We start from the raw sequence: 18261 nt of genomic DNA on the forward strand, positions 1-18261 counted from the left end.
ATTACCGTGATGGATTATTGCTGTGCTCCTTACATGAACACACTGGTAGCCATGTTGTAAGTTTCTAAGTCTTCTTTATTAGTTCCAAGTCAAGTGCTATCAATCAAGGATGAGCCATGTACCAGCTCCTACACCAGCCCCACCAGGAGCAGTCTGCCTAGCTGCTCAGCCCATCTCCAACTGTCAGCACTCATCCACACAGGCACCCAGGCATTCCACGCATCACAGTCACACCAACATTCCGTCACCATCTGTCACTCTGGCTGAGCAGCTAGGAGGACCTAGGCTGATTACAATTAAATGTAATACTCAGGATATAACAATTATGCCCTTTTACCCTTTTTTCTTTTGCATTACTATTAAAATTATTGTGTACCTGGGATGGAAGTGACCTGTAGATAGCGACATGTATATAGTGTCCTAGACTTAAGTCTTTTATGAAATTAGTTTTTTGTTTTTTATTCAAATACGCTGTTACTAATTTTACGCCATGATACTGTTAAACGACCTTCTGTATTGTAAGATCTTTATCACTGAACAGATACTCTTTTATTGTATTGATGTCAAATGATGCTTTTATGATACATGTTTTCAAATAAAGCTATTTGAACTGAACTATCAGATATGGTAGTTTACATATCTTTCAGTGTCACTGGGTTTGTATGACAGGCCACTATCCAAAAGCCAAGCAAAATATACACTTGAGTAGGCACCTTCCTTTTAGCAGTGTTGAGCCATAAAACAAAAGATTGTAAGAATGAGGCTCCAAATGGGACAGTAATGTCTAAGTAAAAATACACACCAGGGGAAAAACATCCAAATGCATAATAGGAGAACACACAAATCATTTGAAAGAGTGACATTGAAACTGGCAAAGACTGATAATTATTTAGCATATCCTGTTGAATGCATGGAAAAGATTAAAAACTGTAACAAAAAGAACATTATCAAAACACAGCACCTTCCTTTAAACCTGAAGTAAATTATGTGCTTATCTCTTTTTTACAATTGTATGTCCTAGAAACATTTTTAAGGGGAAAGAATGTATTGCATTAACAGCTGAGCAGACACATAACAATAACAACCATTCTCGAACAAACACCATTGTCAGTTTCTCCTTTGGCAGAGACTAAAAATAAGATGATCAATTGAATTTCAAGACTTCTTTACCTCTGCACAGGAAATGTACTATTGATGGTCATCTTGAATCCTTGAGCACGGTTAAGTCAGGACCCATGCTTTGTCTTAACTGTAAAAGCACAGACAAGCCACAAATGTTGGCAAAGAAAGCTAACCAGAGGGAATCCTAGCGATTAATCAATTAGTGATGACTTCCTACATGGTATGGGTATGTCAAGGCTTGCTCTAATTTGCAACAACGATCTGAGAAGCCTAAATGACATGAAACACGTTCAGGGTTGCTTTTGCTCCTATTCAGATGTGGCTTGATATAGCAGTTCACGCTTAAAGGCCTTTAGGGTGGATCAAAGCTCATGTGTATATGATTTGTCCTCGTCTGTAAAGCACAAAAAGGATAACAAATTACGGAATGTATTGCTAATTATCATGGTTAAGAAAAATGGCTTAAAAATTTCTATCCAGCAATTTTTGGATAGCTCATGTGAATCAGTAGGATGTCCTGAGACTGTAGTGGAACACTGCTGAAAATCTCTTTATTTTTAGGTACAGTATTAGGATTATTTGTGATAACTCTGCTGGAGATTTTGAATTCGGGGTTTGTCATTATTTGCTATCTCCTATAGCTGAGACCAGTTATTTTATTGCATCTTAATTTGGTAAAGACCCCAAATGTTTGCATTATTTGTCTGACAAAAAAAGCATTTCAGACCCAGTCAAAAGGGTCTTCAGATCATTACAGGTACAATAGCAACAAATATGCATTTTTGGGATACCATAAATTGAATGTGTTGCATACTTCAGTTAAACCCTTGGATGCAGGATTAGAGAACACACAGTTGTATCCTCGGTTTATATTGTGTTTTCATATGGATGCATGATTAGAGAACCTTGATTAAATATTGTGCTTTCATAAATAATTAAAAATATTAAATGAGAAAGATTTAAAAAGTCACTCATACCAAGTTGCAATGCTCCCTTAATCTGGTCCAAACCAGACTTCCTTTCAGCTTCATTTCGAAAACGCCTCCTAATTGTTGGAAAAACTTTGGTCTCCCATGCTTTCACCAGCAGGGCATAGTGATCCTCCTAGAAAGAAACAACACAATCATTCTGAACTTTAATTTCCAGAGCAGAGAAAAACAGGGGGGTACAAATGGCCTATACCGACAGAAGGCTACACCTTGAGCCAGGGTCTACTCTGGAGCATTTGCAAATGTATAATTATTTAATGATCATCTATATGTCTTATACTAGCAGTATTCATAATGCTTAATTTTAAGGTAATTTATAGTCCTGACATTAGCCTTTAAAAAATTCTAACAGAACTTTAAAATAAAATTGCTCTTTATTGGGTCAAAATTCATACACTAAAAAATGAAAAGATGTGTAAATACTGTAGAATTGATTTATTGCCAAAAGATTATACACAAGATCAATTAATTCTGCTGCCATACATATTTTCAGGTTCATAAACATTCTGCAAAGGTAATGGTGTTTCGCTTGTAGAACTGACAGACAAAACTTGTATTTGAATAATGCATATATCTAAGCCTTTGGTATGCTGATTTGAATTGCTCTGGAAAAGGTTTAACAAGGATGAATTTATAAGTTTCTAACCAGATAATCAATTGTAGGCGCGGGCTGATATTTGCCTGCCAGGAGGGTTGGATACGTCAGGAACCTATTAGCACTAATACAGAGGGAAACCGGCTGAAAATGTTTACTTGCAGGTATAATATATTTTATATACTACGCTGAATATGTCATTGTATTTTTCAATCTATTGCTGCAACAAAAATGCAAATATTCACATTTGTACATCTCAAATTCCCCAGTTACATAAATTACTGAGTAAACAAATGAGCAAATCTTGTAATTTTACCTGCAGTATGAGACTTCCATTCAAAGACTGATTTAAAAAAACCTATGAATCCTAGGTGTCGTAATTACCTTTAAATAGTTTTGCAGATGAAATTTGGTGTGAAGTACAAAGTGGTAACAAATACTGAAGAGCTTGGGCATGCATAAAATCGCTCATGAACCTACAAAATCTTATTACACTCTCCAGCAACTGGTAAAGCGATAACCTGGAATTAAGCGGCCTTCAGATTTTCAAACCTGAATCTAAGCTCATCAAGAACATATATTTTTTCAACCTGTGATTACACGAGGAACTATTAAACAATTCTGTACGCACAAGTCCAGATACAGAGTCTAGAGGTGGCAATGTAAGGAATTACATCTGCCTACATACGCAGCAAATACATGAACTCCAACCAAACCTAAATCCCAAACATGCCACTCCCTGGAATTAAACATCTTAGATTTCTTCCAGATCTGACCCTTTGTTTCAATATAGTTTATTCACGTATCCCTGTCAGACACTCATAAGTCACAATTGGTGATATCTTTACCTTACCATGCAGATGGGAAAATCATAAACTTGTCTTGTTGCATCCACTCAACTACATGGCACACTGGTCACAGCAATTAAGGTGCAGATTTGTTAAGGTCTTTGAGCAGAACTGACAAGGTTTTTCTTCTCTTAAGAGGCCTCCAGCACATAGAGTCAGTATAAAAAAAAACAGGGAAGTAGCTTAGGGGCATTTATGCAGATTTTCTGATTGTTTAGGAACCATATGGAAAACAGAGCTAGCAAGAGGAATGTTGAATATGCTACTTACCAGTATGCATCTGTTCTTGGCATGTAGGGCTGCTGACATTCATATCTGTGCATAGATCGCCGCCTAGTGTTGGGTCCAGATGATTGCACATTGTTGTCCTGGAAGAGTCTTCGAAGTATCACGAGATAGGTGGCTCCTCCCCTGGACTACAGTGCGCATGGGCATCCTCTCCATCCTTAGATTGTTTTTCGCCATTGTGGCAGTGATGGAGTAGATACAGAAAGTGATGAACATGCTTATACAGTAATTCTGAGTGCTGCAGCTGCCACAGGCGCCGGGGAGGAGGGTGGGCGATATGAATGTCAGCAGCCCTACATGCCAAGAACAGATGCATACTGGTAAGTAGCATATTCAGTTCGAGGCATGTGGGCTGCTGAATTCATATCTGTGCATAGATTATATAGCAGTCCCTCCCTTAGCGGCGGCTGCCCGTGCCAGCTGCAGCAGTCTGAAAAAGAGTTTTGAGAACAGCCTGTCCTACAGCTGCCTGCTGTTTTGAGTGTACATCTACGCAGTAGTGTTTGGTAAATGTATGTATAGTGGACCATGTGGCTGCTCTACAGATTTCCTGTAAAGGAATGTTTCCTAGGAAAGTCATGGACGCCCCTAACTTTCGTGTTGAGTGGGCTCGTGGGGGAATCGTTAATGTGCGTTTAGCTTTTTGATAGCAAATTTGAATACATTTAACGATCCATCTGGCTATCCCTGCTTTGGAAATGGCGTTGCCCTTGTGTTGTGGAGAAAAGGCAACAAAAAGTTGTTTTGTTTTCCTAAAGTCCTTAGTTCTGTATATATAGTACATGAGGGCCCTCTTTACATCTAGTGTATGGAGCATTCTCTCTGCGACATTTTGTGGACTTGGAAAGAAAACAGGCAGTTCAATAGTTTGATTCATGTGGAACTGTGATATCACTTTGGGCATGAATTTGGGGTTGGTACGTAGTACAACTCTGTTTGCGTGAACCTGTATGAATGGCTCTTGAATGGTTAGTGCCTGGAGTTCACTAACTCTTCTTAACGAAGTGATTGCCACTAAGAAAGCTACTTTCCAGGTGAGGAATTGAATCTCACATGAATGGAGAGGTTCAAAGGGTGGACCCATTAATCTGGTGAGGACCAAATTGAGGTTCCACACTGGTGCCGGTGGGTGTCTTGGGGGAATTACTCGTTTGAGTCCCTCCAAGAAGGCTTTGATGGCAGGCACTCTGAATAAAGAGAGGTGCTGCTTGTTTTGAAGATAGGCTGCTATCGCGGTTAAATGGATACGTATTGAGTTGTATGCCAGATTGCATCGGTATAAGTGTAAGAGGTAACAGATGATGTTTTGAATGGATGCGTCCAGTGGGTTAATGTCATTGTTGTTGCAGTAAATGACAAACCTTTTCCATTTAGCCGCATAGCAAGCTCTGGTAGTGGGTCTTCTGGCCTCCTTGATGATATCCATACAGTCAGGTGGCAGGTTTAGGTAGCCAAACTCTAAGACTTCAGGAGCCAGATTGCCAGGTTCAGCTGTTGCGGATCTGGGTGCTGAATTTCGCCATGGTTCTGCGTTAAAAGTGCTGGTTTGATCCGCAGCCTTTGATGCGGCACCACTGAAAGTTCTAGAAAGGTGGTGTACCATGGTTGGCGCGCCCATGTGGGAGCAACTAGGATGAGTGTCAGTGAGTGTTGTCGGAGTTTGCGTGCCACTAGCGGCATCAATGGCGCTGGGGGAAAAGCGTACGCAAATCTGCCGGACCAGTTCATCCATATCGCATTGCCCTGCGACTGCGGATGTGGGAACCTGGCGGTAAAGCTTTGGCATTTTGCGTTTTCGTTTGTGGCGAATAGGTCTATCTCTGGATGACCCCACTGTTGGAAGTACGGTTGGAGTACTGACGGATGTAGCTCCCACTCGTGCATCTGGTGGCTGTGTCTGCTGAGCAGATCCGCCATCTGGTTGTCCTTGCCGGGGAGGTGTTCCGCCTTGAGGAATATGTTCCTCTGAATGGCCCACTTCCACATGCTCTGAGCCAGATGAGACAACTGTGGAGAGTGCGTTCCCCCCTGCTTTTGTATGTAGTACATGGCAGCCTTGTCCGTCCGGATCAACACGACTTTGTTGCACAAGTGTACTTTGAATGCCTTCATGGCTAGGAAGATTGCCATCAGTTCCAGAACGTTGATGTGCATCTTCTTTTGTTGCGTTGTCCATAGTCCCTGCACTGTGTAAGTGAGTACATGAGCTCCCCAACCCTGGAGAGAGGCGTCCGCTGTCAGTATTATTTGTGGAACAGGCTCGTGGAACGGTCGGCCCTTGCAAAGGTTTTGTGGATTCCACCAATGCAGAGAGTTGTATGCCCGACCGCTCACCAACACTAGGTCTTTTAATTGTCCGTGAGCCTGATTCCATTGACGTGCCAAGCACTCCTGAAGCGGGCGCATATGTAGTCTCGCGTGCGGGACTATGAAGATGCAGGAGGCCATCATGCCTATCAACTGCATGAACACTCGCGCAGGAAGGGAGTGTTGAGGTTTGAACTTTGAGATCAGCTGTTGCATGCTGTTGATCCTCACTAAATTTGGCTGAGCTGTGGCTGCCAGAGTGTTTATGGTCGCGCCCAGGTACTGTCGTACGTGTGCGGGTTGGAGATGTGATTTTGGGTAATTTAGTGAGAATCCCAGACTGTGAAGAAGGTGAATGGTGAGGGACATGTGGCTGGCACATTGCTGGGCTGACTTTGCCTGAACAAGCCAGTCGTCCAGGTAAGGGAAGACGTGAATGTGTTGTCTCCGTAGATGTGCAGCCACTGTTGCTAGGCACTTGGTAAAGACCCTGGGTGCTGTCGTTACTCCGAAGGGGAGAACTTTGAACTGATAGTGATGCCCCTGAATAGTGAACCTGAGATATTTCCTGTGTGAAGGGTGTATGGGTATGTGGAAATACGCATCTTTTAAGTCCAGTGTGGCTAGGAAGTCTCCCTGACTGAGGAGCAGTAGAACCTGCTGTAGGGTGAGCATATGGAAATGCTCTGAGAGAATGTAGTGGTTGAGGGGTCTCAGGTCTAGTATAGGTCTGAGCGAACCGTCCTTTTTTGGGATTAAGAAGTACAGAGAGTACACCCCTGTCCCCTGATGGTTGACTGGCACGACCTCTATTGCACCTTTTTGCAGCATACTTAGCACTTCCTGCTGCAATAATGCCAAGTGCTCTACGGACATAGGACGGTGCTTTGTCGGTATGTTGGGTGGAGTGGACGTTAATTCGAGACAGTAACCGTGCTAGATAATGTCCCTGACCCACCTGTCTGTGGTGATGGTTTTCCAGGCTGACAGGAACTGTTGTAGTCTCCCCCCGACAGGTGTTATGTGGTCGGGGGGCAGGGAGAGGGCGTCACTGTTTGTTTTTGGGGGAGGACCTGGTGTTGCCGTACCCACGTTCTCTGCCTTTGGTGCTGGATCCATGATATCCACCTCTGGTGGTTTTATCATAGTTACTTTGTGTGCTCCCTTTAGTGTACTGCTGCTGTGACCCCTGACCTCTAGCTGCTCCTCTATTCCCGGGGCAACGAAAGGAGCCACTACGAAACTGCTGCGTCTGGAGAGCCCCCATTGATTTTGCAGTGTCAGTGTCTTTCTTAATTTTTTCGAGGGTAGTGTCAAATTCAGGGCCAAATAAATAGTCCGGGTTGAGCGGTTGATTTAAGATATTGTTCTGAATCTCAGGCTTGAAGCCCGAGATTCTCAACCATGCGTGCCTCCTCAACATGACGCTGGTGTTGACTGCCCTGGCCGCAGTGTCGGCTGCATCCAGTGCGCATTTGATGGATGCATTGGTAAGGAGTTGTCCCTCTCTGATAAGGAGCTCCGCTGCCTCTTTATATTCATCTGGCAAATGTTGTAGCAGTGATTCTAGTGTGTCGTAGTGGGACCTATCATAACGGGCCAGGAGTGCCTGTGTGTTGGCAATGCGCCAGATGTTTGCCGCTTGCGCTGCAATCCGTTTGCCTGATGTCTCCAGCACTTTGGACTCCTTGTCTGGGGGAGGAGCATCACCCGTTGTTTGTGAGTGGGCTCTTTTGCGAGCATTAGCAACAACCATGGAGTCTAAAGGTAACTGACCCCTAATGTACATAGGGTCTCCGGGTGCAGGCTTGTATTTCTTTTCGATTCTGGGGTTCAGCACCCGTGCCCTGGTTGTTTCTCTAAAAATGTCTTTTGCAGGTTTTAGAACTCCTTTTAACATTGGCAGGGTTTTGACAGTTTTTTCAGAGGAGGCGAAAGTGTCCACTAAGAAGTCTTCTTCGACAAGGAGCGTGTAGCAGGAGCTTTACGGCGCTGCTGCGCAAATTTTAACTTTTTACCTGTTTTTCTTTTCCCTTAGGTTCTCGGTCTCGCGCTGCATCTCCCCCTCACACGCACAATAATTTGTGTCCCTCACCGCCGTTTGGCGGGCTGGTTCCGGGTTCCGGGGTGGCAGACATCTTGGGTTGGGGGCGAGGATCAGGCTCACAGCGCTTACTGCGCATGCGCCAGATGGGAACGGGCATTTAACGCTCCTCCCCTAGCGCAGCGGGATCGCGCAGCGGGCGTGTCCTCGCGTGGCCGGAGTCCTGCCCGTCTGCGCCCGTCTGCGCCCGTCTGCGCCCGTCTGCGCTAAGGACGCGCTGGACGTCGCGGTACTTTGTGTCAGGACCATTACTCCATCTTGGTCAGCCATGCTGACGTACACGCGGGATCGCCTGTTTGCCATCGGCCAGGTAAGTTGCTGTTGCACCCTTCCACCGGTGCACCCATTGCGTGGCCCATATCATTGCCCCTGTAATGAGTGGGCTCTCGACTCTCCGCAACCTCTCCCAGGGTGTATTTCCTCGGAGACCCGCCGTACTACAGGCACTCTTACCACTCTGAAGATCTTGAATTTAAACGTCAGGTCTGCGCTGAAACACCATCAGCAGATTTATGACCTCATTGAGGAGGAAGCCCCAGACGTATTTGCCATGACGGAAACATGGCTACAGGACGCTGATACCGCTATTACTAATCTAGCCTGCCCACCCGGCTATTCTATGTACACTCTGAATAGGCTGTCTAGGGGTGGAGGTATCGCGTTAGTGGTAAAATCTATCTACCCGTGCGTCTGGGGTGCCCTAAACATCTCTGGGTGTGAAAGTGCCATGTTCAAGGTCTCTGTCAGCCCCGAGTTTACCCTGTCCGGGATGGTCGTTTATCGCCCACCCGGCAGTGATGTAGCGTTTAGAAGTGCTTTCCCCGACACTGTTGGCCCTTTGGTCGCTGACTGTGCCAACTTTTCTATCTTGGGTGATCTGAATCTACATTTTGATACTCTCTCTGGCCTGACAGTGCGCTCCATCTCTTTTGACCTTGAGGCCTTTCAACTCCCCCAGATGGTGTCCCAGCCTACTCATCCGGGGGGGCATATTTTGGATCCCCTGTTTTCCAATCTGGCGGGGATTCAAATTATTTCTGTCTCTCCGGTGGAATGGACGGACCACTTCTTGGTGTCCGTCCTTTGCCCGGTCTCGGCCACTCCTTTCATCTCTACGGCCAGAAGGGTTCTGAAGAGGGCATGGAAAAAGCTTCGGTTAGAGGACTTACATCGTCTTCTATTAGAGGAGCCGCTGGGCCCTTTGACGGATGTGGAAAGGGGGTATGACCTCTTCTGTTCTTGGATAACTAGGGCCTTGGACTCTCTGGTACCTATTGTGTCAACTAAAATCAATTCCAGAGAGTCGAGTCCCTGGTACGATGGCACTCTCCGGGCCCTAAAGGGAGCCTGTAGACGTGCAGAGAGGGCTTGGAGGAAAACCTATGGGGCTGAGTTAAAAGCTGCATACGCCAAGTCCGTTAAGCTCTACCATCGAGCTATCTGCCGAGCCCGTGCGGCTTTTTATGCCATCGAATTCTGGAACAGCCCGAATCCGTCAAAAGCTATCTTTAAGGCCGTAAAAGATCTTACAGCAAAGCGGACTACCTCTACGACCGTAAGCTCCCTTTCCCATTGTGAATCCCTTGCATCTTACTTCTTGGGGAAGGTCCAAGCTATATATAGGACATTCCCTAGCATAGGGTCCACTGAGGAAAGTATAATTGGGGTCCATCACCAGACTACCCTGCTTGTCTTTCCCCCCCCTTACCTCGGATGGCTTTGATAAACTTGCGTTGCAAGTCAAATCTGGGTCCCCATCTGATCCAGTAAGGCCTACTCTCTTCCGAGATCAAGCCTTCATGGGGCGTACAGCCGTATGCTCCTTGGTCAACCTGTCCTTGGAAACGGGAATTGTTCCATCCAAGTGGAAACAAGCTGTGGTGTCCCCGATTATTAAAAAGCCCACCCTGGACCCTTCTAAGCCTGAGAGCTATCGCCCCATCTCGTTGTTGCCCTGGCCAGCCAAGATCACGGAGGCCCATGTTAACCTGGCCCTGTCCGAACATTTGACTCGGACCAATGCCCTCGACCCCTCACAAAACGGATTCCGTGCTGGGCACAGTACGGAAACTGCGTTACTTGTGATGGTGGAACATCTCCGGGCAATGTTGGATGCTGGCCAAACGGCGGCGCTTATTTTGCTAGATCTTAGCGCCGCCTTTGATACGGTAGATCACAGCATCCTCCTGCGTCGGCTCGAGGAGACTGGTATTGGCGGTCGGGTGTTGCAATGGTTCCGCTCCTTTTTAGATGACCGTTCCTTCTGTGTTGCCATCCCTCCCTTCAAGTCCAACTACCAACCACTGGCCATGGGGGTTCCGCAAGGGTCCTCGCTGAGTCCCACGTTGTTCAATCTTTACGTGAGACCGCTGGCAGATGTCGCTAGGCAGTGGGGCCTTACTTTAGTCTCATATGCTGACGACACTCAGCTGGCGGTTACTCTCAGTGGGGATGCGGAGATTGAGGCCCCCAGGTTTCAGTCCGGACTGAAGGCGGTGGCTAGTTGGCTGACAGGCAACTGCCTTCAGCTTAACGCCACTAAAACAGAGGTGATGGTCGTCGGGAAGGGAGTGGAGCTGTGGGGCGACCACTGGTGGCCCTCAGAGTTGGGACCTACTCCGATCCCGGTATCGGAAGTGAAAAATCTGGGGGTATGGCTGGATGCGGGCCTCTCCTTTGTTGGCCACACTAAAAAAAACGCGGCCTGTTGTTTCGGTCTTCTGAGGGGCTTGAGACCTGTTCTTAAGTTCTTTGACGCCCCGACCAGGCAACTGGTGATCCAGGCTACTATCATCTCTCGCCTGGATTACGCCAGTTCTCTCCTGGCTGGGGCCAATCAGTCTGAACTAGCCCGTTTACAACGGGTTCAGAATGCTGCGGCAAGGGCGATTGTGGGCCTGCCCAGATTCTGCTCGGTGACAGGTGTCCTCCGCTCCCTACACTGGCTTCCGGTTAGGAAGCGCATCCTCTTTAAGGTATTGTGTCTTGCTTTTAAAATCTTGCGAGGTACAGGCCCGGAGATCTTGTCGAGTTGTCTATTGTTCTATGTTCCTACCCGCAGCCTTCGCTCTCAGGGTCTGGCCCTTGCGGTGGTTCCCAGATTCAGGCTTAGCCGCATGGGAGGCCGCTCGTTCAGGGTTATGGCTGCGTCAGCATGGAACTCCCTGCCTGTCGAGATTCGCATGTTGGAGGACCTTTTGACCTTTCGGAAGGCTATAAAAACCTTCCTGTTTTAGCTCTCTTTTAGTGTCTGTTTTTAGCCTGTGGTATGTTACGTGCTACCTTGTCTTTGCGCCAGGACGCTCCTTGGCTGGAGTATCTGTGCGCACAATAAATAACCGTAACATAACATAACATAACATACAGTGTCAGAATGGAGTTCCACCCCATGATTGGCAGCAGCCCGTTCTATAAGGGCATTAAAGGCAGCAGTGTCCTCTGTGGGAGATGTCTTTATGTTATAAAGCTGCGTGTCAGGAGTATCTGGTGCGGTACCCTGGTCAGTGGCGTCATCCCATGCCTGATCTAGGTCTTGCAAGTGATCATCAGGATCGATATCCCCAGGGTAGGTGGTATCATCCCCTACATAGTCCTCTCCTGCGTCTGTGTCTGAATGCGTAGGCGAAAAGGACGGTGGATCCTGATGGAAGGGTTGTAAGTGTTCATGAAGCACTGGTTCTGATCCTGCCGGTAATTTGTGTTTGAGAGGAATTTTGTAGGAGTCCAATCCCCTCTCTGGCGTGATTTTCCGCTTGCGGAGCATCAACCTACCAGTGTCGGCGTCGATAAAGTGTGCCCGTGAAGGCTCGATATCGGTTTGTCCAGTGGATGGGGACTGTGTTTGGCGGACACGTGTCCGAATCTGGAACATTTTCGGCGCCGTGAGTGGCGGCAATCCAAACGTGATGTTCACCGGCGCCGAGGGTGATTTTGCGCTCTTGTGCGTTTCGGGTCCCGACGTAGAGTGGAGGGTTGCCCGGTCCCTGATGCGTTGCAACGATTCTGAGACCTGTTGCACGGTGAACGCAGAGGGCGCCTTGGAACCGATCGGCACCTTAGAGGTAGGCGTCGAAGCGGCATCTGACTTTTTTGCAGTATTTGGGTCGTCGATCCGAAGGGAGGTATCGACGCTCGTCGGAGTCGATGACTTGGCAGGCGCCGCCGTCTTCGACGTCGATGCAGACGGGTTGGCCACCTTGACTTTGGTGGTTTGGGCCGTAATTTTCGGTGCCAGAGGCCGAGGGGCTGTGTGGGGGCCGAGGGCCTTCTTCTTCGGCTCGCCGCCCCGATCCGCTGCGGTGAGCTCGGCACCGAAATCTCGTTTGGCGCGTTCGGAGCCGATGACCTTTGCCGGCGTCGAAGGAGTGGAGGGCTTCGAGGCCTTCGAGCCGATCGCAACCATTTTCACTTTCGGTTTCGATGGAACCGGTGCGATGGACGGTTTCGGTTTCGCTGAAGGGAAGCCAGTCGTCTTCGATAATAATGGCTCCTGTGAAATGTTCGAGGCCGGGCCTGGAGGCGGGGCCGAAGAACCGTGAGATTGGTCTTGGGTAAGGCCCGTTGGCGATCCCTCGACCTGAGCCTTATGACGACTAAGTTTTTCGGCCTCCGTATCAACGGGTTGGCCTAGCTCTTCGCTGGAGCTATCTTCCTCGGCCCCAAGGGCCTCATCGTAGTCTCCTACCTCTTCGACGACTTCTTCTCCCTGAAAGATCACCTCGTCGTCCTCTTCCGATCGGGAGTCGTGTTCGGAAGCGGGGCTGGAGTCTACGTCTTCCACGCTCTCGGCGTCCTCGGTGCTAAAGATGTTGGCCGGGGCAGGCGCCGATTGCTGCGCCTCCAATCTCGCTGCCCGTCGATTCCGGAGAGTCTTCTTCGATCGGAACCGGGCGCAGGCCATACATTTCGACTCATCGTGATCCGGTGAGAGACATTTGTTGCATACCGGGTGGACGTCGATGTGTGGGTATTTCGCGTGGCATAAAGGACATCTCTTGAAGGGAGTCCTCAATTCCATCGTCGATCGAAGTTCGATGTTCGGACCAAGCGGATCCGAAAAGCTGGAAGAAGGTGCTAAGCACTAAAGAAACTGGTCGATACCGAACGGGAACAGTACCGACGAGAACTAAAGGCCTTTTGGCCTTAAACTAAATTTTCCTAACTTGAGCTAAGATAAGCACATCCGAACCCAATGGCGGAAAAAAACAATCTAAGGATGGAGAGGGTGCCCATGCGCACTGTAGTCCAGGGGAGGAGCCACCTATCTCGTGATACTTCGAAGACTCTTCCAGGACAACAATGTGCAATCATCCGGACCCAACACTAGGCGGCGATCTATGCACAGATATGAATTCAGCAGCCCACATGCCTCGAACACTTATATTTAACAACGGTTCTTCATCATTTGCATCTTCATAAGTTTAACTTTACTTTAAAACTCATAGTCAAACACACAAATCAGAATGTTTGGCTTAGGATGGTAGTCGACTGGCTAAGCATTTGATCACATTCTCAGCAAATACTGAGCATCAGCCATCATGGAAGTTACACATGGGACAGATTTGATTAATTTAGCTAACAGACTTCTGAGGTTCTATAGCTTAGCACAAAGTCACACTCAAGCTTTTTGTTAGGAGATGTAGCAGACTCTAGAATGGTTAGAAGGAGAAAAACAATTGTCAACAGTATTATATAGCAAGAAACATACTTTAATTTTTTTTAGGAGAAACTGTATTCAGGGATGTGTTAAACACTGTGGTTCTCGGAGCTACTTAGCTCCCAAAAAATGTGTTTTAATTTAGAGCACCTATGATAATAAAAGACAAACTAGGTCTAGACCTTTTACTGATGGGAGAGATTATAACTTGGAAGGAGACTTCTCATCAGTGTTAACTGCTTGGGTTCAAAGGTTACTAGTGGTTGGTCAGCCTCAAAATTAGGCAGCCTTGGGTTGCAGGATGAGCATGTACAATTTTCACCCCCTGTGGAGGACCTATATTTTGGACACATTAAAATTGATATCATCCGTGGTGCTTGCAAATGACCAAAACTCTTATGGTCTTTCAAGTTGCAAACAACCCACTGTGACTTGCTATACTTTATCCCAGCCCTTCATATTGAATATTTAGATTTGTTTTGACTGGACAAACTGCCTTTGGGTTTTTAAGATCCTTTTATAAATGCCTCAGTAAAGTTTAAGGCGGTACAAAAGGGGGTGGTGATGGACGGAGCATCAGAACCAATCAAACACTCACACCCAGTCAAGAGATCTGGGTTTGATCCATCACCGTTCTTTAGCCCACTCTGCCACCCCAGTTCAAACATGGCCATATGCAAATCAGTCTGACCCTGTGCCTCATGGGAACAGTCCAGCCCGAACTGCCAAGCCATGCCTTCCCTGGACCGGAAACAAGCTTCCTAGGACCAGTTTCTGGCATTTCAGCCGTCTTCAGCCAGGCTTGCTTGAATCCAGTTCTTGGCAGTTCGGGCTGGACTGTTCCCATGAGGCACAGGGTCAAGACTGATTTGCATATGGCTGGGTTCGGACTGGAATGGCATGGTGAGCAAAAAAACGATGGATTTGGGCCCAGATCTCTGTACTGGGGTGAATGTATGACATTGTTCTGCATTCTGTCCATCAAATGTTGTTTTTGCATTTGACACCCCGAGTGGGACGGGTATGCTCAGACGTGAGTCCCGTGCTCTCCATGCCACTGGAATCAAGCTATCCTGGCTGAAGAGGTGTGAAACCCCGAAACCGGTCCTAGGATGCTTGTTTCCAGTCCAGGGAGGACCTGGCTTGGCAGTTCGGGCTGGACTGTTCCCATGAGGCACAGGGTCAAGACTGACTTGCATATGGCTGGGTTCGGACTGGAATGGCATGGTGAGCAAAAAAAAGATGGATTTGGGCCCAGATCTCTGTACTGGGGTGAATGTATGACATTGTTCTGCATTCTGTCCATCAATTGTTGTTTTTGCATTTGTCACCTCGAGTGGGACAGGTATGCTCAGACGTGAGTCCCGTGCTCGCCATGCCACTGGAATCAAGCTATCCAGGCTGAAGAGGGGTGAAACCCCGAAACCGGTCCCAGGATGCTTGTTTCCAGTCCAGGGAGGAGCTGGCTTGGCAGTTCGGGCTGGACTGTTCCCATGAGGCACAGGGTCAAGACTGATTTGCATATGGCTGGGTTCGGACTGGAATGGCATGGTGAGCAAAAAAACGATGGATTTGGGCCCAGATCTCTGTACTGGGGTGAATGTATGACATTGTTCTGCATTCTGTCCATCAATTGTTGTTTTTGCATCAGTAAAGTTTAAATCATGAATCAAAAAGAGAGGAGACTAAGAGCCAGATTAAGGTCCAGTAGCCATGCTCCTCACTATAACTGACACGTCTAATCAATGTGGGTACTTGATCCTATGTCAAGAGAGTATAGAAAACATTAAAGAAAAGGAACAATTGGAATATACGGTTCCAGGGGGATCTTTCTTATTTGGAAGTGTTGCCCTCACACACCCATGTGGGTGTCATGGTTCATCATCAGGTGTTTTGCTCCTTGTAGTGCCGGCACTGTAATGCCCCACGGGCCCCACGAGAGGGCTCTTGGTCAGAGATCTTTTCTTGTATCAGCCGTGACGGTGCATGCGGGTGTGTGGGGTATAATGTGTAAGGTGGAGAGTGTGATCTTAAAATTACCAAAAGGAGATCAACCTTTATTCAGAGACCATTTGGTAAGGTTAAAAACTAGTTTTGCGGTAGTGTGCGCAAGGTGATGATACACCACTACTCAGCGAGTGCATTGTAGTGAACTATCCTGCTTTCACTATTCAGGTCGACATGTTTCAGGCTATGCTGGTCCAGTACTGGATCCTTAGGGTTTTTTAAGACCAATACATATGTTCCCTACCCCTGAATTAGGGTGGGTATCTTCAGTGTTATTATACTCAATACCTGGTAGTGATACAATAGATCCTAGGTATCTATGTCATGCTCACCCCAGAGTGAATCCATAAATCAACCCCTTCTAATAGGCCATAATGTGCCCTAGGTCAAGGCAGAGGACCGAGAGATTATTGCGGTTTAGTTCTATGCACAGTAAGCAGCCCATCACCTACCCCTCGCCCTGCCTGCTTGGAATAAGGGAGATCCCCAGGAACCATATATTACAACCACACCTTTTCTTTAATGTTTTCTATACCCTCTTCACAAAGGAATAAATACCCACACTGATCAGTAAAGTTTAAAACATATTTTCTCTGCAATGATAGTGTAAATCACTTATTCAAGTTTGAATTAGAGGTTTGCTGTTAAATGCTTTCTTATTGCCTGGAGGAAAAAAAGAACAAAGATGAGGTAAATATATTCCACTGGTGATCAAATCAACACACAGTAGGCCAGAAGCAAAAGCCCCAAGTAAGGTCACAATTTTGCAATCCTCTTTCTAGCAAGAGGCTTAATTGATGGAATGTATGCCCCATTTTACTCGTTATTTGTACTGTGCGCATAACCAAAATTGGTGCAAAGAAGGAGTTACACCACTCAATATAGTCAAGTGTGGGAAATGGTCTACTCTCCATTCTAGGACAGATGCACAAGTTACTTACCTTTGGTAACGATGTATCTGATAGAGACGATTCTAGCCGCAGATTCCTTAACGTAGAATTATCCCCAGGCGTGAGACTGGATCCGGAAAATCTTTGCCATAGCATCCCTGCGCGCCGCCGGGGGCGGTACCACGTGACCCCGCCCTGTTGTCGTCCGCGGATATGACGTCAGCGAGGTCACATAAGTCCCACCCCGGCGCGCTGACGTCAGTTTTCTTCTGAGAACTTTTCCGCGCCACAACGCGGAGCCATCACAAACAAAACTGTGAGAGTATGGGAACAGTGTGCAAAAAAATCAGTGAAACAGAGAGGGAAGAAGCGAACGGGGAGGAACAGCACCATGAGGGACAGTGCCAAGCACTGTGTTACTGTAAGCCACGGAAAGGAAAGAGCAGAGCACCGCTCTGAGAAGGTACCCTGCAAAGCAAAGGCGATAACCTCCCCAGAGTCAGAAAAAACAGGTTAAAAATTACGTGGCAGACAGAAAGTCTGCAACCACAATCCAAAATAGTGAAGGGCAACAAGTTCGGAACAGAGGAGTAACAACAAGCACCCCAAGACAACACCATCAAGGAGTGTCACATCCCCTGTAAAAGCTAAGGGCTGAGGCACAGCCAAGAAACCCCAACTCAGAGGATTGCGGGGGAGATGATGAATAGGCCCCACACTGGAAGACCCAGGGTGCAGGGATGCAAAAGAACACATGAAGCTACCGTCCAATCACCAGAAAAGAAGGAGTGAAACAATTAAACAGAACAAAGCATCCCGCCAGGGAGGAAGAGAAAGAAAGCAACATCCGTAGAAGGCAAATGCCAACCGAAGGGAGGCGAGTGCAGAAGACCAAGCTGAAGGGTCCTCGCAGAACAGGGAGGAAGGGCGGGTCATGAAGGAATCTGTGGCTAGAATCGACTCTACCAGATACATTGTTACCGAAGGTAAGTAACTTGTACATCTGATAGAGACTACTAGCCGCAGATTCCTTAACGTAGAATAGATACCCAAGCCATACCCAGAGGGGAGGAGGGTCTGCAAGAGAACCATATCAGTTGGGAAGAACACGGGGTTCCAAGAGGGGATATGTCATGGGGACAGGAAGGACGGCCCAGCCCCCACCAAGCAGTAGTAAGCCAGGGAAAGGAGAAGGAACGGAGGCAGAACGTGCCCCAGGAGAACACACACACCGCAAAGGGCACAGCTGAATGGGAGTCTATCCCGAAGTAGGGAACAAGGCAGGAACGGTTCCACAGTCGAGAAGCGCAGACATGAGAAAGAAGACACAGACGCGCAAAGCTCCAACAAATAAGGGACAGGAGCACACGCTGACACTGTGAGTTCCACGGAGGGGGACCAAAACTACCAGGCACGCGCAGCAAACAGTTGGCAAATACTAAGAAGCAGCGGCTC

General features: G+C 47.4%; 1 protein-coding gene across 2 annotated transcripts in view; it reads right to left on the reverse strand.

The window, feature by feature from the left end:
* The window catches only part of HECTD4 (HECT domain E3 ubiquitin protein ligase 4), a 2430065-nt gene that overhangs the window by 1015397 nt on the left and 1396407 nt on the right, over positions 1-18261 (reverse strand). For both annotated transcript variants that reach the window (XM_085634374.1, XM_085634373.1), the window contains exon 54: positions 2100-2226. In XM_085634374.1, the coding sequence (XP_085490500.1) occupies positions 2100-2226 (127 nt within the window). The remainder of the gene's footprint in view (positions 1-2099; positions 2227-18261) is intronic.

Source organism: Triturus cristatus, chromosome 11, assembly GCF_964204655.1.
Source record: "Triturus cristatus chromosome 11, aTriCri1.1, whole genome shotgun sequence".
NCBI lineage: Eukaryota > Metazoa > Chordata > Amphibia > Caudata > Salamandridae > Triturus > Triturus cristatus.